At 48.8% G+C, this 23,809-nt stretch overlaps 1 protein-coding gene across 2 annotated transcripts in view; it reads left to right on the plus strand.

Moving 5' to 3' along the window:
* Nucleotides 1-23,809, plus strand: part of TENM2 (teneurin transmembrane protein 2) — a 343,633-nt gene that overhangs the window by 285,235 nt on the left and 34,589 nt on the right. Inside the window, exons 16-22 of one of the 2 annotated variants that reach the window (XM_037040701.1) lie at nucleotides 794-1,043; nucleotides 8,050-8,070; nucleotides 11,001-11,233; nucleotides 12,609-12,763; nucleotides 13,987-14,861; nucleotides 21,425-21,600; nucleotides 23,226-23,461. In XM_037040701.1, the coding sequence (XP_036896596.1) occupies nucleotides 794-1,043; nucleotides 8,050-8,070; nucleotides 11,001-11,233; nucleotides 12,609-12,763; nucleotides 13,987-14,861; nucleotides 21,425-21,600; nucleotides 23,226-23,461 (1,946 nt within the window). The remainder of the gene's footprint in view (nucleotides 1-793; nucleotides 1,044-8,049; nucleotides 8,071-11,000; nucleotides 11,234-12,608; nucleotides 12,764-13,986; nucleotides 14,862-21,424; nucleotides 21,601-23,225; nucleotides 23,462-23,809) is intronic. The other variant, XM_037040640.1, reaches the window with a different exon arrangement.

Below are 23,809 nucleotides of genomic sequence, written 5' to 3' on the forward strand. Positions count from 1 at the left end.
CTCTCCTCTGGGAACTTCTCTCCAGCCTTGACCTTTAATCTACAGCCCCTCCCCTTCTTGCAGCCATTTTTCCTATGTCCCAATACTCATAGGCTTTCCCACCTTATCTTTTTTTAATGTTTTTTTAAAAGATTTTATTTATTTATCTTTAGAGGGGAAGAGAAGGAGAGAAATATCAATGTATGGTTGCCTCTCGTGAGTCCCCTGCCGGGAACTGGCCTGCAACCCAGGCATGTGCCCTGACTGGGAATCGAACTGCGATCTTGTGGTTCACAGGCCTGTGCTCAATCCACTGAGCTACACCAGCCAGGGCTCACCTTATGTTTTTAAATGGCGAAGATGTTGAGCTGGTTCTCCCAGACTGTCTGCCTTGGCATACCTCATGATCCTTCTTCAGTTTCCTCTACGAATGTTATCCTACCCAGTACCCAGCCTTGGGGTTTGCCCACCCCGTTGCAGCCCTCTCAGAATTAGGGGAAATTAGGGAGCTCGCCAACATCAAAGTTGCCTGTGGTCTCTCTTCTCCATGTTGCTTCCCTTCACCCCAAGTGTCTCCCACCCTGGCGGGGTAGCTCAGTTGGTGAGAACATTGTCCTGATACACCAAGGTTATGGGTTCAATCCCAAGTCAGGACACCTACCAGAACCAACCAATGAATGCAGTAAGGGGTGTAACAACACATCAATGCTTCTCTCCCTCTCTAAAAATCAATGAATAATAAAAAAAATATTTTAAAGAGAAGAAGTGTCCCCCTAGAGCGCGGCGGTAACCACCCGCGTTTGCTGCCCTGCAGGCATCCTGCACAAGGGCACCGGGGAGAACCAGTTCCTGACCCAGCAGCCCGCCATCATCACCAGCATCATGGGCAATGGCCGCCGCCGCAGCATCTCCTGCCCCAGCTGCAACGGCCTCGCCGAGGGCAACAAGCTGCTGGCCCCCGTGGCGCTGGCTGTTGGAATTGACGGGAGCCTCTATGTTGGTGACTTCAACTACATCCGGCGCATCTATCCCTCTCGAAACGTGACCAGCATCTTGGAGTTACGGTAAGCAGCCACAAGGAACACCCTCCGTGGGGATATGGCTCCCACCGCTGCATGGCTTCGGTGGGGAGATGGTGGTCGTGTCCAGGCCTCTCCAGAGAATAGAGATTCCCTGTGGTGGGCTGAGGTTTGACACCTGGGACCAGAATCGAACTAGGATTTGGGGAGATGCTGTGTGTATCTGTGAGACACCGCACACGTATTTCATACAGTTGTGCACAGCCGACCCACAAATAAGAGTGAGCAATTTCGGTCATGGTGCTCGGGGAGGGCCCTGGGTAGCTGTGTGTTGTAAAGCCTCCAGACATGAATCTGATACAGGCAAACAGTGAAAAAACTTCTACCTGAAGCTATCGGTCTGTATCTGCGGCTTCTCAAGTGGCACATCTTTAAACATACGGGTTCCTGGAACCCGTCCCCAGGGGCACTGGTTCAGGACCTCCGCAGAAGGGCCAGGTGCCTTTTGTCTTGGACAGGCTCTGTGGTAGATTCTGAAGCATGTCAAAGTCTGAAACCCACTAATGTTTACTTGCTAAATCACACATTTGGTTAAAGACCTCTCTGTGCTAGCTCCCTGTAAATTCTCTGGCTCTCCGCGCTTGCACTAGGACATGACGTAGAATCACTGAGAATAGGTCACTCTGGGTAAGGTCTGCCCGCCGTTGGGAGAGTCATCGCTTGCTACTAAGTCTGAAGTTCCATGTCTTCTGTGCTGGACAAGATTTTTAGGGAACTCTCTTCCCAAAAAAGTTGATTCGAGGCCATCAAGCCTACAGAGGAATCCATAAGGAGAGAGAAGAAGATGAAGTTGATAAATAAGGGAGAAAATTTAGTCAACAAATACGAGTACTGTGCCAGGGACTGTCTGACTTGGGGAGAGGGCAGTGAGAACAAAGTCCGAGTTGTCCTGTTTGTGGTCTCATAAGGCTTCAAATCATGTGGACAAGTAAAACATAGTTTCAAGTAGTATTTTATGCTTTAAGGAAGATCTAACAGTAAGAGATGTGAATTTTGTGGGGCCGGAGGCAGGGTGAGGAGGCAACATAGGGTAAAGTGTTCAGAAAAAAACCTCTCGTACTGGGTGACGTTTGAGATGGGACCTGAATGTTGGGGCTGCCCATGTGAAGATCTGGGGAAAACTACTCCAGGCAGAGAGAAGTTGTGCAAGAGCCCTGATGTCGGCCACTGACCTGGTTTATTTAAGGGGTTGATAGGAGTCCAATATGGCAGAGGGCGGTGAGCTCAAGAGAGCAGGTCTCAGAGGAGGGCAAGAGGGAGGTACGGTCTTACTGATCACACCAGCAAGTGTGAATCGTGTTCTCGTGGCAAAGGACAACTATTGGGGGTTGAGGTACAAAGTGGGGTGGAGTTGACATGATCTGATTTGCACTTTTTAAAAATGATTCTGGCTACTGTGTGCAGAACGGACTGTCGGGGGGGGGCAAGACTGGAGGCTGTAGCAGGTGTCCAGGAGTTGGGGGATGGCGGTGTGGACTAGGGTGGCAGAAATGGACATGGGAAAGTTTATTTCTGAGATAGACTGATAGGAATTATTGATTGATTAGGCGAAGGAGTGGGGGACAGAAAGAGAAGAATCAAGGTGATGTCGCCTAGGATTTTGACCTGAGCGACTGAGTGAGTGGTGGCCCCTTCTGGAGAAGCCTCAGCCACCGGGTGCAGGACTTCGGTGAGGCCCCTTCTCGGGGAGACCTCAGTGATCTGACCCTCAGCAAGTGCTGCTGAGTATCCTTGGGAGCCGAGGCTGTGCCAGGCCCTGGGGGAGGTAAAAAGGAAGGAGAAAACCGCAGCCCCACCCCAAGAAGGTTGCAACTTCAGGGGCTGTGCTTCATTCTAGAAGAACCAACAAGAACTGTCCAGAAAGATAAAAGGGAGGTCATGTGAGGGAAGAGCGTATATTAACCAAAACATGAGCAAGAGGGAGAAGGAGGCAAAATGGAAGAGGCTGGATGACCCTCACGCTGCCGAACCAGCAGACAAACCCCTTTCCCGGAGCCTCCCCTGCAGGCAGTCCCCTTCCCAAAATGTTCATTTCTTTTTCTGGCCCAGAAGAGCCATCTTCTTCTCAGGCATTCTGCAGACAATGGCGGGGCATGGGAGGAGGCAGGGACGGGGTGAAGGCAGCATTGCGCTTTGCCACGGGGGTCACACCTTTTATCCAGCACCAGGACCCTCTACATCACCTTTGTCACAGCTCCTCCTGCTCGGGGCAAGGTGAGCACTTGCCAGCTACATTCGCACCTCTGAACCTTGACTCATGCTGCTCAGTCTACTTAGAATAACTTCTCTATCTAACCTGCCTCTTCAAGACCATCTCAAAGGCTCAGCCTGACGGCCCCTTCTTCTCAGAAGCCCGATCTCCTTAGCAAAAGCAGCAGTCGTCTGGGTCGCTTCACTCTGCTTTTCCGCAGAAGCTGGCGGTCATTCTGCCTTGTTTTTTACTGGCTTCTGTGTAAGTCTCTACACAGGGTCCAATCCACAGCAGCAGCTCAAGACCCATTGCTTGTGCTGAAGGAGACGTGGACTGGTGTCCTCCCTCATGTTGGAGTTGACGCGTGGTTCCACGTCTCTACAGGTGTAGAGGCCATGATGCCAATAGTTGCAGCAAATCTGAGAGAGCCTTGCCACACCCACGTGGTGGCCTTGACCCAACTGGAGGGCGTGGAACCACCAATTTCCCTCCACAGCTGGGGGTGGGGGCGGGTTCTCGTCTCCTTTGTTACCGCCTTTGGACTTGTTCTTGCTTTCATCAGCCAGGTATCCAGAGACTATTAGAAGCTAAGCTTTTACAAGAACACTGGTTTGATTCTTCTTTTCCTCCCACTACGCACCTGAAAACAAAGGGCTGTCAATCCCTGCTCTTCAAAACAGTAACCAGCCTCGGGAGGGGGGAGGGGGAAGGGGGAGGGAGGAGGGAGGAGGGAGGAGGGAAGCAGAGGCCTGTCTTGCTTATGTCTCTTCTCCATTGCGAGTTGGCAGCTGAATGCTTCCATTTCGGGAGTGGGTGCCCATCCGCGTCTCACTTACCCACCCCAGAGCTGAGCCTCCGAGCCGAATTTCATTTGGAGGCGCCCACCATCCTCCCCCTGTTCTTCTCCCTCTCTCCCTCGGCCCACCCAAAGCGTGCAGGCACAGAGTTCTGCACACTTGAAAAACTTCTAGTGCTAGAAAAAGCCTTCTCCTTAGGAAAAGGGTTGTCACCTGTATGATCCAGTGCCACCAGCATTTAGGATCTTTTCAACCTTCCTTTCTCCCGGCAAGCCTGACATCACTTCTTATAGCCCATTTCCTTCCTTATGACTGTCACCATCCCTAACGGGTCCTTGGAAAACATAAGCCCCGTGGAGCAGGATAAACTGAGGGTGAATTTCTAGCCTAGAAAAATCTTTCCTTCCTCCCCAGTTTGAGCCTCTCTTAGGAACTAGACCCCAATCCAAGGCAGTATCTGGTAAGGGATGGGACAGTGCCTCTCTGCCTTTTCGCAATGTGGCCCCTTTAGTAAAGATAAAAATCTCACACTTGACATAACGTTTGAAATGCTGTTTCTTTTCCAAATATAGAGTTATAATATTTAATATGTTTGTTTCCAACTGAAACACTTCCCCGCGCTGAGATTCCGATGGTGCTGTTGGGGAGGGTCCATTCCATCACTGCCTTGGAGAAGCTCTTCAAAGCAGAGAGCTGTCCAGCCCGCATGTGCTAGTGCTGGAGAGGATGAGACCTAAGAAAGTGGGAGCCTCGGAAGGGAGGGCAAGGGCAGCGGAAATTGGACCAGGCCAACATAAGCTTTGCCTGAGAGTTTCAGCCAGGACAGGCCCTGCTGGACGCCAACAGAGAATGTTAAGGAGGACTGTGGTTCTAGCTAGAGAGCAACCACTTTCCCTAAATAGCCAGGGTGTAGACATAGAGTCGGGAAACCAAATATAACCCAGCCCCCAGAATAACAATAGCCCCGCAAAATTCTGGACAGTCCTTGGCACTGTTTTCAAAGCTCTCTTACCAAAGACAGATGTAGGTTTAAAGGGGCCTGAATCATTTGCAATTTCAGAATGAAGCTGAAATTACTTAGGATGAGAAAAGAAACCCAAACAACTGCAAATTTTGAAAAGCTGACAATTACTGATGTCACAAAATCCAGACAAATGGCCTATATTTTTTTCATTGGCTAACTACTATTACTCTTTCATGATACTTGTTTTCCTACACTTTTTGGTTACATCCTCTTCGACCATCTCTTACTATGACAATGATTTTGTAATGTCATTAACTATAAAAAGTAGAAATTCGGCCTTTCTCTCAAGGATAGCTGGTCAAAATTTGCTTCAGATTATTGATGAATCAGAAAATGATCTTTTATCTCCACAATTGATCATTGGAGATGCTGTGAATATTGTTAGAATTGTAAATGTTGGGAAAACTTCATCAAGCTTCTTTCATAGTATTTCTGGGCATTTCGGGGTTTTCTTGTGCAGTGAATAATCTACCTGTGTTTTGAGCCAACACTCATTAACCAGTCTGTCACTGATGTCCTGGTAACAGTGACATAGGACTCCTACACGAGGCATCGCACTTCCTGTAGCAATGCAGCACAATAGGGCAGGGCCGTATTGTGCTGACTGGGGGTGCGGGCAGGGGCCCTCTCCTGGATGCGGGCAGGGGCCCTGGGTGCGGGGCCCTCTCCTGGATGGTACTGACTCTGCCCCGTAGTGCACCAATGGCAATGACTTCCTGAAAGTCATTCCTACCCGGAACACCGAGCAATAGCATAACAAGAAGGAGTACGGAGGAGTCACAGAAGCCCATCCCTCCAAAATGGAACTAAGTGTATCCCAACTCACTTTTGTTCAGTTGAAACTAAAACAAATACACACACAAACACACACACACACACACACACACACACAAATGTGGCCATTCCAACTCCACCCTTTTCTGTAGCACAGAAGGAGTTGGAATAGAAAACCATGACAGCTGGGTGCAGGTCTGTGATTCCAAGTAGAACACGAGGGACTGGAGCCAGTCCAGAGCGAGGTCCGCCCAGCCCCCTTCCTGCCCTCCATGCCTCAAGGACCCCTTTGCCCAGTCTTGCTCTCTCCAGGGCTCTCTACTAAAATCAGCCCTGTGGAAGTCAAGTCACGTCCACGTTGACTCACTGGCATGCACAACAAAGATAAGCACACACACGTAAATCACAAGACGGTGTGAGGAGCACTCTGCAAGGCCAGCTGATTGTGCTGGGAGGGACCCTGGGGGCTTTGCAGAGGAGTCATTGAGACTCCACAGTGTGAAGAGCTAATCCATCTCAGTTCTTGAATCTGAGACACCACTTTGTCCTCATGAGTATTCCTACAGGGTTGGGTTGGTGAGGCCACGGGACAGACGACTGAGGCCTGTCCCTGGTAAGTAGGGCACCTGGGCTTATCTACAAAGACTGACTCAATGATGCTGTTAATCTGGTGTGTTGCCTGCTAAGCACCTGCCCTACTAATGGCCCGGGGCCGCAATAGCAGTGACCTCAGCCTCTTTCCAAAGCTCATGTCCCTGTGATCACTCCGACTCTGCTCTCTCAGGACCTTGGTGGCCCACCCCTGCCCTTCCTCTTCTCCCAGTGCAGATATTATATTAATCAACTTAACGCAGATGTTCTTAGGCAAGAAGTAGGTCAGGTCTGCAGACCCAAATTCCATGCAGTCTTTTTACAAAATCTTGACTTTCAGAAGAAGTGAGATAGATATTGCAATAATTAAGAGCCAAATCTGACTACCACTGGCAGCAGATAACACTGCACTTTCATTGAGCAATATAAAGTAGACACGCAGGTCCCCAGCTGCCACCCTGACACACCAGGCTTTGCAGAATGAATCTTAAATTGCACCGTGTCACTCAGAGCTCAGGAGTTATCAACATCATTTAATTAACTTCTTTTTTTTTGCAAAAAATAACACATTGGAATAAAATATAAAAATGTAATCCCTGTGCAAACCCAGCACTAATGATGGCCCCCAGCAGGGGCCTGAGCTGCACCTAAGCAGGAATCAGGGCTTTATCCCTGTTTGTTCTTTCCCTAAAGTTTCCTCCCCCCAGCCAGAAGCAGAAGAGGGGTCAGGGCTCACTCCACTTTGGCCCAGAAGCCTCCGGAATGGGGAGCATCGTCCCTGCTTCGGGACCTAGCTTATCTCTTCTTTTCTCCCTAATGTGGTTACCTTGCAGGCACTCACCTGTCCAAACGGCCATGTATTTTTTGTTCTTGAGGGGAAAAAAAGAGCAAAACTTTTACTAGTCTTTTCCAAAAGGAGCTGTCTTTGGCTCCAATGACAATAAGATGTCACTACCTATGCATTTTATTTAAAAAGAATGCATGCCTGGGGCCCCGCACACACACGTGGGTGGGGAGGGGGAAGGAGGTGTGGAGTAGGCATAGGAAATGGTTGAGATTCTTCTCCGTGCTTAACAGAGTGTTTGCCAAAACCACAACTGGGTGCGGGCAGGGGCCCTCTCCTGGATGGTACTGACTCTGCCCCGTAGTGCACCAATGGCAAGTAGGTGGCACAGGTGGCACCAGGATCCCCCCCTCAAACCCAGTGCAGATGTTACAGAGGAGTCACAGCGCCCTTTACGGCTGCACTGGAATTTGGCTTCAGAATCTTTCTACTCCATGCTCCCAGCATCCATCACCACCAGTAAGTGCTGGCATTCAACAGGTAACCTCCCTTTCATGCCTTCATTCACCAGGGGACCTGTTGCACCTGTTGCCACCTGTGTGCTAGCTGCATTGCTAGTCCAACAATTCAAGCATTCTTGTCTGTATTTTCCACTGGCCCGGAGGCATCCCATACCAGGGGTGCTTGCCAGGAAATTGAGCCAGGCGCTGTCAGATAGATGAGGGAAGAGGGGGCCCCTTCATCCAACAAACGAAAATGCGATGTGTGCTTTATCATCAGTTCTTCAGCTAACTGTTTGTTCTTTTCCCTTCTGTTTTCTTGCTATAAAGAAATAAAGAGTTTAAACATAGGTAAGACGAAACTCTTTCCCGTATAATTTGATATGGTTCGTTTGCTTCCTTGTGTTTGCTTTTTTGTTTCGTGCTTCTTGTATGATGTTGTGTATTTTTATGTAGCAAATAGAGTAACTTTTTATGTGCTGATTGTGTGTTGTGGATATGATAAGCTTTAGCAATTATGAAATGCAGTCAAAAAAGCAACCAAATAAGCTGACAGTAATTAGAATCTCCGGGAGATGCAAAAGCAAGATAATGAACCCTCAGCGAACTTTCATCCAGACTGCTCAATGCGGTCCGTAATTGGGCTAACAGTTGAGGCAAACTTCTGGCTTTTGTAAATTCTGGACTGGGTTCACAAAAGCTTTAATGAACTGGAAACGGGTCAAAAACTCATTTTCAACTCATTAATAATTTTCCCCCTGGATATATATGGTCAGTTAAAAAAAAAGTTAGTTGCCAGTCTGCTGGTCAGAATGAATCCAACAGTCGAATGCATTGGGGATTTTCAGGGAGTTCAATCACTCTCTAGTGTGAAGGGTATAAACCAAATACTTTTGTCTAAATAGCCTTTGTCATTCAATTGCTCCAAGGTTATTTAAAAGCACACTGGTACCATTCACACATACAGTATACGACACACACATATGTGCCTCTGGCTCTGGGGAGCTGTCCTTTACAAAGTTAGGACAACTCCAGGTTGCCCCTGGGTACACTGAAATGGATATAACATGAGCTTTCTGGAGGGAAAAAATGGCCTTACTTTTACTCGGAAGAAGAGAAAAAAACAAGCAATATATTTTAATCCTCGAGGGAATGCCTCTCTCCTCGTGCCTTGAAATGAAACGTGGGAGGGGCTTCAGCACGTTAGGTCAAAATTGGACAAAGCGTGGAACCAAGCTGCACAACCTCATCCAAGACAGTGGGAAGGTCATGCGTCGGAGGGGTCCTTGGCCCCCTTCTTCTCAGGCACCCCCAAATTGGCTGGTTGTAGGCACCCCAACGGGGTCAAATAAAAAAGCAGCAGCAATGCACTGGAGGGACACCCCCTTCTAACCCACCCCATTTGCTCTTTGCCATAGCCACAGCAGTCGAGGCATGGCTATCCAGCTCTCTTAGCTTCTGTGCGAGAACCTTGGTTGGAATGAGAAAGAGGCCATGGGGAAGAATGGGTCTCCAGCAAGAACTCACCCCACACCCTCGACTGTCTGCTCTCCGCCAGAGATTCTGAAAAGCCCTCTTGGATCAGGCTCCCTAGAAAGTCCAGAAGTAATTACCTTGCTCATAGGTAGGCACAGATGTGCAATGCCCTGATTCTTCTGCTGATCAGGCCAGCTACTGTTCATTCCGTAACAAAGTACAGCGTCTAATTAAAAATGGCATGCCTTTTTCCCTTCCTGGCCTAGTTCATTTTGTGTATATGGGTATTCGCTATAGGCTTCGTAGCCAAAATAAGAAGCAGAAAGAAAGGAAAGGAGAGGAATCCGGATAGCCTCTTTCAAACTAGTTATTGAGGCTGAAATTTCAGAAAGACCTTGACTTCTAGTTCAGTTATGTGTCTTAATAGCAACCTGAGGAGAAGCTGGAATTAAAGATGGTCTCGATTCACAAATTGTTCCTAAAAATAGTTTCCTAGTTCTTTTCTTCCTTAAATCGGGAAGAGCCTAAATGGTGGTGTTTTAATTAGTAATTTACCAGCTAATGTCTACGGGACAAATGCATCCAACACCCTCATCGCCCTCACCTACCCTTCACCTCCTCCTAGCTCCTCTCTTCCCTCAATTCCAAACTACAACTGAAAAATAACTGGGGGGAAAAAAGCCTGTGTTCATTTTAGGCGTAAGGCACCAAAACCTACCCCCCTCACTGGGGCCGAGAAGCACTCATTGCTTGCACCCCGGAGGCAGTGATTTTAATGACCAGTATGGGAAAGGCACAAGCTCCCACTGTGGTCTCAACCTCCAACCAGCGACACACAATGCAAAGGGAAGAAACTGTGGGGTTTGACCCAAGAGGGGCATGAGTAAACGGTCCGATCTGACAGATTTCTTCATCACGAGGCATCGAGGGCCCGAGAGAGCCAAAAGATGAACCTGGTGGCTCCAGCTGGGTCAGAGTGGAGTTGAGAGTTTTCTGTGCTCATCTTCCTCTGTCCTAGTCAGCAACCCACAGGCCACCTAGACTCACCGCCGGGAAAGAGCTCCAGGTCTCTGAGGCTTCAAGATGTCTTCCTAGTCCATTCTACACCCTGAGGTGTTTATCTGCTGCTGTGGCATAGGGCCCTGGCACATCTTGGTCCACACCTGTGACCTTGCTATTACCCAAGATATAAAAACTTTATCTCCCATTTCAGTAATTCACTCTGGACCTGGTATCAGCAAGACATAGCATTTCTTCCCATGAAATGGCCACTTCACTCGTATCTGCACTGAGGAGCAGTGGGCAGGAGCTGAGGCTGAGGACTGGGGGTGGGCCTGGGGAGCCCCCGTGACAAAGTCGAGAAATGTCCTGGGGCCTCCAGGTTAACCATCTCGTGGCCTGGAAGCACTGAGGACATGGATTAAAGAGAGAACATTGTCCCGTGGCCATGCCCCTCTGCGCCCTGGTGCCCATGGAACCCACAAGGGGGACAAAGGAGGCTGGCACACAAAACAAACACACAGAGGCAGAGCCAGAGTGGGCTCTTTCACACCAGCTATGTGAGGCAATGGTACTTTGGCAGTAACTTCTCTGATAGTGCAGAGTTTAAGTCCAATTAGAAGCAGCTACAAAACCATGATAGGTGAGAACACTGAGTTATTCTGGTAGGTTCTTTCCAGTTCACTAAAGTGGAAAGGCATAAGAGATGGTGTGAGCGTCTTGCTAGGATTTTCGTCATTGCTCTGATGCCGTGGGCCTGCTGCTCAGCCCCCTTCCCATGTCTCTCTGTGCTTCCCCTACTAAAGCAACAACCCAGCACACAAGTACTACTTGGCGGTCGACCCGGTGTCTGGCTCCCTCTACGTGTCGGACACCAACAGTCGGCGAATCTACCGAGTCAAGTCTCTGGGCGGAGCCAAGGACCTGGCGGGAAACTCGGAAGTCATGGCAGGGACTGGGGAGCAGTGCCTACCCTTCGATGAAGCCCGCTGTGGGGACGGAGGGAAGGCCGTGGATGCCACCCTTATGAGCCCTCGAGGTAAGGCCTGCCCGGGGAGAAAGCCCCGCTCCAGGGAGAGCCGGCCAGGAGCTGGGCTTGCTCCTGCTCACTGGAGCCCCGCTGAGCCCAGGCACACACAAACACAGCTTTCCCTAGAATGATTCGACGCTGAGAGATTGCTTTGGCGTGTGGGCGTTGCCTTCAAAAATGCATTTGTTTGTTTGAATTCAGCTTTCTTCACCCACCCACCTGTGCCATACCCAGATAGTGGGAGATTGCTGGCCGCTGCCAGTCACAGGGTCAGAAGGAACTGCCGGCTCCAGGAGCCACAGGGCCAGCTGGGGGGGCGGAGCCGGAGCCGGTGGGCAGCCTCCAGCCACTCCTGGGGGTTCATGTGAGACGACAGTGCACACCAAGTCTAAAGCGCAGTGCCTGACATGAAGCCAATGCCCAATAAAAACGGGTATCATTTCCAAGGGCCTGCGGTGGATGGGAGGGGCTCTTGGAACCAATGGATCTCTGTTTGTAAAAGGCCGGGAGAGAGTCAAGGCAAAGGACCAATCATCTGAAGGTCCAATTCTGAGAATTTTTAGTTCCCATGGAAGCAGCCAGTAAGGAGTCTTGGGCGTGGGCATTGGAATGAAGATGGAAAAGAGGTAGGAGCTTCTGTCTGCACCTTACGGGGGAAGTGCTAGGACCAGCGTTCCCCCAGGGCACTGACATGCTAAGTGGTGTCCAGACTTAATTGGGAATGCTTCCTGGAGGACGTGTTCTGAAGTGGGCTCCTGCAAGAATCGTTATTTTCTCAACCTCATTGTTGCAAACGGTTGTGGTGGGTAGACGAGTAGTTACCACCCATAATTTCACAAGCAGTGAACTTGGGAAATAACTTCTTCCCTAAAAAGAGCATATGCAGCCCTGACTGGTGTGGCTCAGTGGACTGAGCACCAGTCTGTGAACCCAAAGGTCACCGGTTCAATTCCTGGTCAGGGCCCATGCCTGGGTTGCAGGCCAGGTGCCCAGCTGGGGGCATGGGAGAGGCAACCAATCAGTGTATCTCTCACACATCGATATTTCTCTTCCCCTCTTTCTCCCTCCCTTCCCATCTCTCTAAAAATAAATAAATAAAATCTTTTTGTTTAAAAAAAAAGCAGATGCAAAGCCAATTCCCTGTTCATTCGTTTGCAGCCCAAGGTTTATGCTTCAGTTGGGTGGTTTTACAGCGAGCACCCAGGGATAATGCAGCTCTCAGCACGGTGCTCACGAGAAAGGGGGTCACCTTGGGAGGCTGAGAACCGCTGCTCTGAGGGTGATAAGCCACTCAGTGAGGTCTGAGAAGATGATGACCAGTGAGGCAACCCCACAAGCCCTGCCTCTTGTCAAAAGACACACTTCCACTGTTTGTCTTGCTCAGGTATCGCTGTAGACAAGAATGGCCTCATGTACTTTGTCGACGCCACCATGATCCGGAAGGTCGACCAGAACGGAATCATCTCCACCCTGCTGGGCTCCAATGACCTCACCGCCGTCCGGCCACTGAGCTGCGACTCCAGCATGGACGTGGCCCAGGTAGAGAGGGCCCTACCTGTCTCTCTCTCTCTCTCTCACTCTCATTTCTCGTCACTAAGCCACACCTGGTTCTTGCCCTGATAGTCTCATCAGCAACCTGTTTGAGTGGAGTAGGAAGGGGGAGCTAGAGATGGAGATCACAGGTAGGTGTGCAGAAGGCTTGAGATGAACTAGACAGCAGCATGGACTGGGAAATGTCAGATAGGAGTGAGAGAGAGAGAGAGAGAATTCTGCTCAGAAAAGTGGGGCAGGTGGCATTCTCCAGCCACGGCCGATTACAGGGTAGGAGCCACTGTGTAATTACCTCCCTTCTCCATCATTACTGCAGGTTTGAGAAGGTACCATACACTGTTATGTGTCGATCGGAACTTCCCTGTTAATCTGAAATGATTGCATCTGCACTATATAAACCTTTATTTTGTGCAGTAATAACTGGAGCAGAGCCCTCTGCAACATTCCCCCAAATGAGATCCCGTTAGTCTGGGCTCCTACAGTGGCGGAGCACACAAACAGGTTCACTCAAATGTACAGCATAAGAGACTGGACTCTACTATACAGATTCTAAGCAACCCAGAATATACGTCTACCCTTCCTGTCAGGGCCCTTTCAACCCTCAGTCAACCCCATTAAGTTCAGCTTAAATTCTGCAACGTAACTGACAGCTCTCAACTGAGGTTTTCATTTCAAATTCTGCAGAGAAGGAGTATGTTCTGTCCAGTTCATTTTTTCAAGCAGACACTCGGGTTGCCATTCGCTGGCCAGCCTGGGCAGGCCCCGCCCTTGAGTCGGGGCCACATTCCAAGGTGTATGGCTTCTTTTTGTGGATTAGGTAAAGGGGTCTTCTTAAAATAAACGGAGCTGCCGCAGGCCCATGCCTTGGTGAGCAGAATATGACACATTAGCCCCTTACGCAGTGAACTGCCTGTACTGTTATACATGGCGGCTCGGACCCAAGTCCACTCCCCTGGGGCTAAGAAGAGCATCGTGGGAGAGCTGGTGACCTCCTGTAGCCACAGCTGATGTGCCAGGAGGAGATGGACGTTACATAGTCTCTTCTCCATCATGCATAGTCAGCACAAGTGGTTTATAACCAGCATGTCTCTATACAGGGTGTTAGTGAAAATGTCCTTTTCCCCACCACGGCGTGAAACCAATATGAGTGTCCTGCACGATTAAACATTGGGCATGTTAGAGGCTGTTCTTAAATGCTGTGTCACCCCCAGGTTCGCCTGGAGTGGCCAACAGACCTGGCCGTCAACCCCATGGACAACTCCCTGTACGTGCTGGAGAACAACGTCATCCTGCGCATCACCGAGAACCACCAGGTCAGCATCATCGCCGGGCGCCCCATGCACTGCCAGGTCCCGGGCATCGACTACTCACTCAGCAAGCTGGCCATCCACTCCGCTCTGGAGTCAGCCAGTGCCATCGCCATTTCTCACACGGGCATCCTCTACATCACCGAGACGGACGAGAAGAAGATCAACCGCCTACGCCAGGTAACCACCAACGGGGAGATCTGCCTTTTGGCCGGCGCCGCCTCGGACTGCGACTGCAAAAACGACGTCAACTGCAACTGCTACTCAGGGGATGACGCCTACGCGACGGATGCCATCTTGAATGCCCCGTCCTCCCTGGCCGTAGCTCCTGACGGCACCATCTACATCGCAGACCTTGGGAACATTCGGATCAGGGCGGTGAGCAAGAACAAGCCCGTCCTTAACGCTTTCAACCAGTACGAGGCGGCGTCCCCCGGGGAGCAGGAGCTGTACGTCTTCAACGCCGAGGGCATCCACCAGTACACTGTGAGCCTGGTCACAGGGGAGTACCTCTACAATTTCACGTACAGCGCGGACAACGACGTCACAGAGCTGATTGACAACAGTGGGAATTCCCTGAAGGTCCGTCGGGACGGCAATGGCGTGGCCCGCCACCTGCTCATGCCCGACAACCAGATCGTCACCCTCACGGTGGGCACCAGCGGGGGTCTCAAAGTCGTGTCCACACAGAACCTGGAGCTGGGCCTCATGACCTACGACGGGAACACGGGCCTCCTGGCCACCAAGAGCGACGAAACCGGGTGGACGACGTTCTACGAGTAAGTCAGTTTAGAATGTGTTTCCCGAGAATGCTTGCCCTGCCCTTGCCCGCATCAGAAATGGCCATCGTGTGGCTTTTAGAAATGCTTGTGCACGTTGTCCTTCGAACTTGAATGTCTCCTTATGGCCCCGAGGCATCCCTGTCCGCTCATCCCTTCCTCCTCGGCCATGTGCACTATTGCGTCTCGGATATGGAACATTCTCCCCGAAGAGTTGGGAATTCCGATTGGCTGCTTGCTGCTCCAATGTCAGATGTGGGCCATGCATAGCGCGCCCCGCCCCCCCCCACCCCGAGAGATCAAGTGTTGATTAACCTAGCTGATTATTCCCGTTCACCGTACGAAAGGAAATTAGAACCTAAAAGGCAAGGTCCTGGGGGGGCCCTGTAATTTGCCAATAGGTCCAGCCACACGCTTGATTGCACAGACAGGTAGATAAACTCCAAGTTTCCTCTTCAGCAGGAGCAGATCAATACGGATAAAGCGCTAGGTGTATTAAAAGATGCGAGAGCTGGTCATATTTCCCCTAACAATTATCTCATACTTAATAGTCCCACCGCTTGTTTTGCCAGAAAGCTGTTTTCCCTCGTTGCTGCAGGTGGAGCTTGGTCGAACTGTCATCGGCTGCTGCGGGTATTAACTAGTGGGACTCTGGCTGGAGGAAATTGCTAAGGCCTCCTTCTGCCAATTGCTGATGGAGACTGGGATGGGATTTTCAAGGGTCTGGCTCTGCTTGGTGGTGAAGGGTCTAGTTATCTTCTGCCTATTTGGAGTCCTTGCTTGCTTTCTGTCGAGGTGTTGCTGCTTGCCAGGAATTGAGTAAACTAGAGAGGGGTTGTCAAAGAGGGAAGAGCAGATATTGTTGATCACTCCTAAATCCTGGAGGGTTAACTTTCTGATTGTATTGACCATGGGTTTGGGAGAACGTGCAGGAAGCTGTTGCCACCTGCTGGAAGTTTACTGTATTGCAGAACTGCTTTCCTGGGCTCTAGCTTCTTTCTCCGGGCAAACCTGTGGTTCCCGGACTCTGGTAGCATCTAACAACTCTTCAGGGCACAGAAACTTGATCCAACTTTATGGTCCAGTTCCTCTGTCCCCGAAGGCACCTTCCGAATGCCATCTGTAGCTCTCACACCCACTTAGGTTAAAGCTGTACAGGGACCCAAACGCCTACTAGGTCTTCATCTTCTAAAGGCCTGACACGTTTCAGAGATCATGTACCTGTGGGCTCACCAGGCTGGGGGAGAAGCCATGTCACTCCCAGAAGGCCCGTCTGATTGAGGCCTGACTCAGAGATGGGAGCAGGTGTGGGGAATGCCGTCATGCCTAGGAAACTCTCCGACTGGGGGAAGAACAGCCAGTATCTGAACTTAAAATTACAACCAATCTCTCTCTCTCTCTCTCTCTCCCCCCCCCCCACCCTCTCCCCCTCTCTCCCCCTCTCTCTCCTCCTCCCCACCACACACCTTCCTTCCTTTCCCTGCCCCCTCCCTCCTTTATTTTAAAACTTTTAACATACTCTAGTACTCTAGTTTATTTTTGCCCTTTATCCAGTACATACATTCATGAGGAGAGGGATTTTCACCCATTTTGTCCTTAGCAATGTCCCCAGTGCCTTGAACAGCAAGCACCAAGCACACAGTAGGCATGCAGTGAATACTCACTGAATAAGTCAGTCCAAGGCTGGCCTGGTTCTGTGGGGTGGCCCTGAGGCCTCGTGGCAAGAACTCACACGACTTGCAATTATGCATAGGCGCGTTTGCATAAAGACCTGACTGCACAGATCCTCTCTGCGTGGGAGGAACGTCAGCACGGCTGCGGGCCACTGACTCTCCTTTGAAAGTTAAAGAGAATGTGTTTCCCATCCTGTTGCCCCTGAGATTCTGGGGCAACCCCAATCCTCTATGCCATGAAAGCAGAATCTCGATTCCTGCTCCTTCTGTTAGAAGGAGCAAGGCAGCCTGCCCATCGCAAATGTCCAGGTAACTCAGGAGATTGGAAGTCAAGCCTGACCCGGGTCCCACAGAATAAGCCCTGGCACAGTCCCTCCTGTGCAAGAGCTGGGGACAGAGTCTGTCACTGGGAACTTCACTGGGCAGCCTGTACTGAACACTTAGAACTGTTTTAATTTTTATTGAGGAAAATTTGACATGAGATTATATTAATTGTACGTGTACAATAGCATGACTCAGTATTGATATATATCAAGAAACAATAGCTATAGCCCTGGCTGGTGTAGCTCAGTGGATTGAGCACAGGCCTGTGAACCAGACAATCTCGGTTCGATTCCCAGTCAGGGCACATTCCTGGGTTGCAGGCCAGTTCCCGGCAGGGGCCAGTTCCCAGCAGGGGATGCACGAGAAGCAACCATACATTGATGTTTCTCTTCCTCTCTCCTTCCCTTCCCTTCTAAAGATAAATAAATAAATAAAGTTTAAAAATAGTTTTAAAAAAAAGGAAACAATAAGTATAATAAGTCTAGTTAACCTCGATCACCCTACAGTTGTAAAACACTTTTTTCTGGTGATGACAGCTTCCAAAATCTACCCTCCTAGCAGCTTTCGAATATGCAGGACAGTATTATTAACGATAGTCACCACGCCGTGCTTTACCTCCCGTGACTTATTTATTCTGTAACTGGAAGCTACAGAATAAATAAGTCACAGAAAAGTTTTCCCTTTTTGACTCCCTTCAGCCATGACACCCACCCCCCACCCCACACCCATCTGTCCTCTGTATCTATGAGCTTGTTTGCGGGGTTATGTCTTTCTCTGTCTGACTTACGTCCCTTCACATAGTACCCTCAAAATCCACCCGTGTTCTCAGAACACTTTCTTCTTTTTATGGCGGAGGACTATTTCATCGCATTGTATACACCACGTTTTCTACATCCATTCATACGTCAGCGGACGCTTAGGTTCCATGACTTGGCTACTGGGAACCATGCTGTGGTGAACTAGCGGTACATGTGCCTTCTCAAGTCAGAGTTTTGTTGCCCCCGCCCAGCAAATAAACACCCAAAGGTAGAGTTGCAGACTCATACATAGTTCTTTTTAATTTGTGAATAAGGCATCTCCATACTTCTCCCACGGCGGCTGCACCAATTTACATTTCCAACAGCAGTGCGCAGGGGTCCCCCTTTCTCCATGTCCTCTCCACACTTTTTCTTTGGAGAACTGCCATTCTGACAGATGTGGGGGTGATGGGTCACTGTTTTGATTTGCATGTCTCCAATTAGTGATACGGAGCCCCTTTTCGTGTATCTGTTGGCTATCTGTGTGTTGTCTTTGGAAAAATGATTATTCAGATACCCTGCCCATTTTTTAGTCAGATTGTTCGGGTTTTTGCTATTGAGTTGTATAAGTCCTATATATTATACATATTTGGGGTATAAACACCTTAACAGATCTATGATATGCAAATATTTTGTTTCATTCAGTGTCTTTTCGTTGTGTTGATAGTTTACTTTGCCATGCAGTTTCTTAGTTTGATGTAGTCCCACTTGTTGAATTTTTTTTTCTTTTGTTGCCTTAACTTTTGGTGTCAAATCCAAAAAAAACTACCAAAAACACCAACGCCAAGGAGCATACCACTTATCTTTTTCTAGCTTTCTAGCTTTCAGGATCTAGACTCAGTATTGATTTCTATCAAGAAACAAAAGCTTTTATGGCTTCAGATCTTACTAAGTTTTTCATCATTTAATTTTTGTGAGTATTGTATAATAGTGGACAAGTTTCTTTTTCCTTTTTTTTCTTGCACAGGGCTGTCCAATGAACATTTTTTACAAGATTGTCTTTATCCACATTGGATAGCCTTAGCTGTTGTGTCATTAATGAACTGACCGTGTATGCATGGTTTTTATTTCTGAGCCATTTTGTTCCACCGATCTATGTGTCTGCTTTTATGCCAATACCATACTGTTTGATTACTGTAATTTTGTAATATAGTTTGAAATCAGGAAGCATGATGCCTCNGCATACCACTTATCTTTTTCTAGCTTTCTAGCTTTCAGGATCTAGACTCAGTATTGATTTCTATCAAGAAACAAAAGCTTTTATGGCTTCAGATCTTACTAAGTTTTTCATCATTTAATTTTTGTGAGTATTGTATAATAGTGGACAAGTTTCTTTTTCCTTTTTTTTTCTTGCATGGGGCTGTCCAATGAACATTTTTTACAAGATTGTATTTATCCACATTGGATAGCCTTAGCTGTTGTGTCATTAATGAACTGACCGTGTATGCATGGTTTTATTTCTGAGCCATTTTGTTCCACCGATCTATGTGTCTGCTTTTATGCCAATACCATACTGTTTGATTACTGTAATTTTGTAATATAGTTTGAAAGTGACATTGGCCCCTGATGCCTCTATAGGCATCAGGAAGCATGATGCCTCCACCTTAGTTCTTCTTTCTCAAGATTGCTTTGGCTATTCTGGGTCTCCTGTGGTTTCGTACAAGTTTTACAATTGTTTGTTTCATTTCTGTGAAAAATGCCTATTCATTTTTTAAATCAGTTTGGTGTTTTGCTACTGAGTTGTATGAGTTCTCTATGTGTTTTGAATATTAACACCTTATCAGATTTATGATTTGCAAATATTTTCTCCCATTCCGTGGATATCTTTTTATTTTTTTGGATTTTTTTTTTTTTTTTTTTTTTTTTTTTGCTGTATGGAAGTTTTTTTGTTTGATGTAGTCCCACTTGTTGATTGTTTGATAAAAAGAAAACTGGAATTTTGCCCTGGCCAGTGTGGCTCAGTGGGCTGGAGCATCATCCTGTAAACTGAAAGGTGGCAGGTTTGCTTCTGGGGAAGGGCACATGCCTAGGTTGAGGGGTCAGTCCCTGGTCGGGGTGTATAGGAGAGACAACGATCAATGTTTTTCTCTCGCTTCAGTGCTTCCGTTCCCATCTCTCTCCCTCCGTTCCCCTCTCTCCGAAATCGATGAACATGTCCTTGGGTGAGGATTTTAAAAACTGGAATTTTGATAGGGACTGCATTAAGTAGTATGAGTCAATGGAGTGGTAATTGAGTCCGTGGCTTTGGGTAGTATGGACATTTTTTAAATTTTAGTTCTTTTACTCTGTGAGCACAACACAGAATAGCTTTCCATGTATTTGTATCTTCAGTTTCTCTCATCAGCATCTTATACTTTTCAATGACAAGTCACTCGCCCCCTTAATTAAAGTCATGTCTAGGTATTTTATTCTTTTTGATGTCATTGAAAATGTGATATTTTTACATTTTTTCTCTCTGCTAGTTATTGCTGTATAGAAATACAACAGATTTTAATATATTGATTTTGTTGCCTACAACTTTACTGAATTTGTCTCTTAGTTTTAACAGTGTTTTAGTGAAGTCTTTAGGGTTTTCTCTCTATCTCACGTCATATGCAAATAGTGATACTTCTTCCTTTCTAAGTCGGATGCCTTTCTTTCTTTTCGTACCTAAGTTCTCTCCCTGGGCCTTCCACTATTATGTTGACTCAGGTGGCATCTTTGTCTTGTTCCCTGATCTTAGAAGAAAAGCTTTTAGCTTTCTACTGTTGAGAATGATGCTCACTGTGGCCTGTAATAGACGGCCACTATTGCGTTGAGTCACGTTTTCTCTGTATCCACTTTGTTGAGCTTTTATCGTAAATGGATGTTGAATTTTGTCCGATGCTTCTCTGAGTCTATTGAGATGATCAGGATTTGTAGCCTCCCTTTGTTCATGTGATCTATCCCATTGATTGATTTGTGGATGTTGAATTGTCTTTTCATTCGTTTCCAAGGTGACACATACATAAAGTGGGGCGGGGGGGGGGGGGGGGGAGGGGCCTGCACTTCCGGCACCTTTCTGGTAGCAGCGCTTGTCGTTGGTGTCCCTAGACCTGTGTGCTGGGGACACCTGAGGTCGAGTCAGTCCCTGGGAAAACACTCTGAAAAGGCTGCTTGGGGCGCTGAGCCGTGGTTGGTTAGGAGCTGTAGTAGCGGAGAAAAGGTTACAGGCAGCCAGGCTTGCTCCGCTTGTGCCAAGGCATGGGGGTGACGTTTGGCCCAGGGTGAGCGTCCAGAGGACTATGAGGTGACAAGTGGGACGAGGCTGTATGAGTGTCGAAGGCCAAGGACATGGATGGTCTCAAATGCTAGGTTTTGATTTGGTTGAGAAACCAACGGGGAAAGGGTATGGTTAGTCCAGAGGAGACGTGACATAAGGAAACTGATCATTTTCAGGAAGGATCATTTGGTGGCTTTGTAGGACACATGGATAAAGAGTAAAAGATGCTCGGAAGGTGTTCCTAGTACCCTGGGAAAGCACGATAAGGTGCCCCCTGCCAGGGTAAGGTGTTTCTACTGCATTGCGTCAGGGATATCAGTGGACAATAGAAAGTGTCACCATCATGTCTCAGAGCAGGTTGGGGTTTTGAGGATTATGGCAAGGGGCCTCCGACTCATGTACCACCTGGTCGCTCCACGTTCCAGTCGCTTCCTCTGGCCCCGTGAACCTGTCCATTGCATGGTTCCAAGTGTTGGGAAAGACTTCTGTCCCAGTAACTGTGTGTCAACCCGTGTGTCTGTCCTCTAGCTATGACCACGAGGGCCGCCTGACAAATGTGACACGCCCCACGGGGGTGGTGACCAGCCTGCACCGGGAAATGGAGAAATCCATCACCATCGACATTGAGAACTCCAACCGTGATGATGACGTCACTGTCATTACCAACCTGTCCTCGGTGGAAGCCTCCTACACAGTGGTACAGGGTGAGCACCCCCACCCACAGTACCCCGACCTTGCACTCACCTCTGGAGGTGTGAGTCACCAAGCCTCGTCAGACTTCCAGAGACCTACAGCCACCCCCTCAGCTTGCTGTTTTAGTGAAAGAGTTACAGCAAACAAACTCTACAGGCACTTGGCCTTGTAGAAAATGACTGAACCAGATTCAGGAGAATATCATCTAGACCAAACCGTCTAGACATTCAGGAATGGCTACAGGCCTAGCTGAAAGTATCCGTGTCATCCCCACATGGTCGCCCCACCTGCTAGCTCCCCACCCCTCCCCGCCGCCCCAGTGAACATGGCTGCCTTCACAAAGGCCCATTATTCTCTGGGGCCTACTTTTTTTTTTTTGCGGGGGGGGGGGGGGGGGGNTCTTTTTTTTGGGGGGGGGGGGGCGGGGTCCCATTCTGATCCTCTCTTCCACACATTTGTTTGTGGACTTGGCTGTCCTGCAGGCAGAGCTCTTTCGCATTCTCCTGCCAAGACTGGGAGCACAGTGGTCTCTGACCACCCCATAGTTACTGTCACTGTCGGAATGACATGCAGTCCAGGGCAAGCACAGGGGCTGGCAAGAAAAAGAATTGTGCAGATTAATTTTCCTTTTAATTAAGATATAATGTCAGTGGGTTAGCCTATTGTCAGAGGATAAAAGTGTCCTCTCAGTAGATAAATGGTGACATTTCTGGACTATTACCCCACAGCAGAGTCTGTTTCAATGACTCTATTTCTGCTCTGCCGAATGATTAACGATGTAGATTCCATCTTCCACATGATGGCTCTAGTCGCAAGTGTGACAGGGCCACACTTCTCTCCACCCCACAAGCCAGCGTCCCCAAGGCCAGCCCAGCTGGATGCCTTCCGCCACATGGCCAGGAAGCAACATATCTGTAAAAGGGGTCTCTGAGTCACATTGCCTTCCTGAAGCCTTCTGATAAAGGAGAAGGTCAGAAGTCAGTGGGCAAGTATAGATCCTGTTTAGGCAGGGAAGCGTGCAGCACCGGCTCCCACAGGCTGTCTACCGCAGGCGGGTTGCGTCCCTTTAGAGCTGTCGAGAGCAGCGGCGGCATCCTGGTGCAGTCAGCAGCCGAGTCATGAGGGGCGGGGCGGCTGCTGTGTCTCTTGATTTTAATCCTAAATTTGATTTGCAGTAGATCTGACCTGTGGCTAAACCATCAAGCTCAGGTTAGATGGTAGGCAAAAGGGAAAAAAATTATTATGTACACACACACACACACACTTAAGTAGTTTTTTGTTTATTTTTGTCCATTTAAGCTCAAGTATATGTTAAAGATCAGGGATTTGACTGATGCAAATTGTGTAGGCAACAGACACCTTTAAATGTACTGTTAATAGTCCTCAGTGAGTAAAAGAAAAACATCACAGTGCGTTCCTTCGGGTGCACCACATACGAATAATGTTTTTCTCCCCACGGATTGGTGGCATCTCCCCTATTCACCTGAACATTGTGTGTGTGCTAACTGGAAGCACCCTTAGACTGACAGACAGCTGCAACGACCATGGAGACCTATTTGAAAAAGGGGGTTCTGCTCTTCGATGACCGAGTGGATAATTTCTTTCCCTGTCCCCACCCCCACTTACATTTCTCCAGATCAAGTGCGGAACAGCTACCAGCTCTGTAACAATGGCACCCTGAGGGTGATGTACGCCAACGGGATGGGTGTCAGTTTCCACAGCGAGCCGCATGTCCTGGCGGGCACCATCACCCCCACCATTGGGCGCTGTAACATCTCCCTGCCCATGGAGAACGGCCTGAACTCCATTGAGTGGCGCCTGAGAAAGGAGCAGATTAAAGGCAAAGTCACCATCTTTGGCAGGAAGCTCCGGGTAAGTGGCTCCGCCTACCCGACGTGTCATCCCAAAGCAGTAGGGGGTACACTTTTTCCGCGGGAGCTGGGGGACTTTCCCAGTTTCCGAGCCTCCAGTCCTCCCTTTTGGAAAAGACAGGTCTTTCCCTCAGAAGGTAGGAGCCATCTATCCCTTTGGAACTGATAGCTTGGGCAAAACAGTCTCCATTTTCTAGGACTGAAAAAGGTGGGGGTCGACCACGTGCCACAGCGAGAGATAGTTTCGGTCTCCTTTGCACACTTTGCCATCTGCTCCCTCCACTTCCACTCTTTGACCAGTTCAGCTGATTGAGCTGGTGCCAGTGCCTCCTGCGTGCTGGGTGATTCA

Source organism: Sturnira hondurensis, unplaced genomic scaffold (genome assembly GCF_014824575.4).
Source record: "Sturnira hondurensis isolate 20B ecotype Veracruz unplaced genomic scaffold, ASM1482457v3 Scaffold0000022, whole genome shotgun sequence".
NCBI lineage: Eukaryota > Metazoa > Chordata > Mammalia > Chiroptera > Phyllostomidae > Sturnira > Sturnira hondurensis.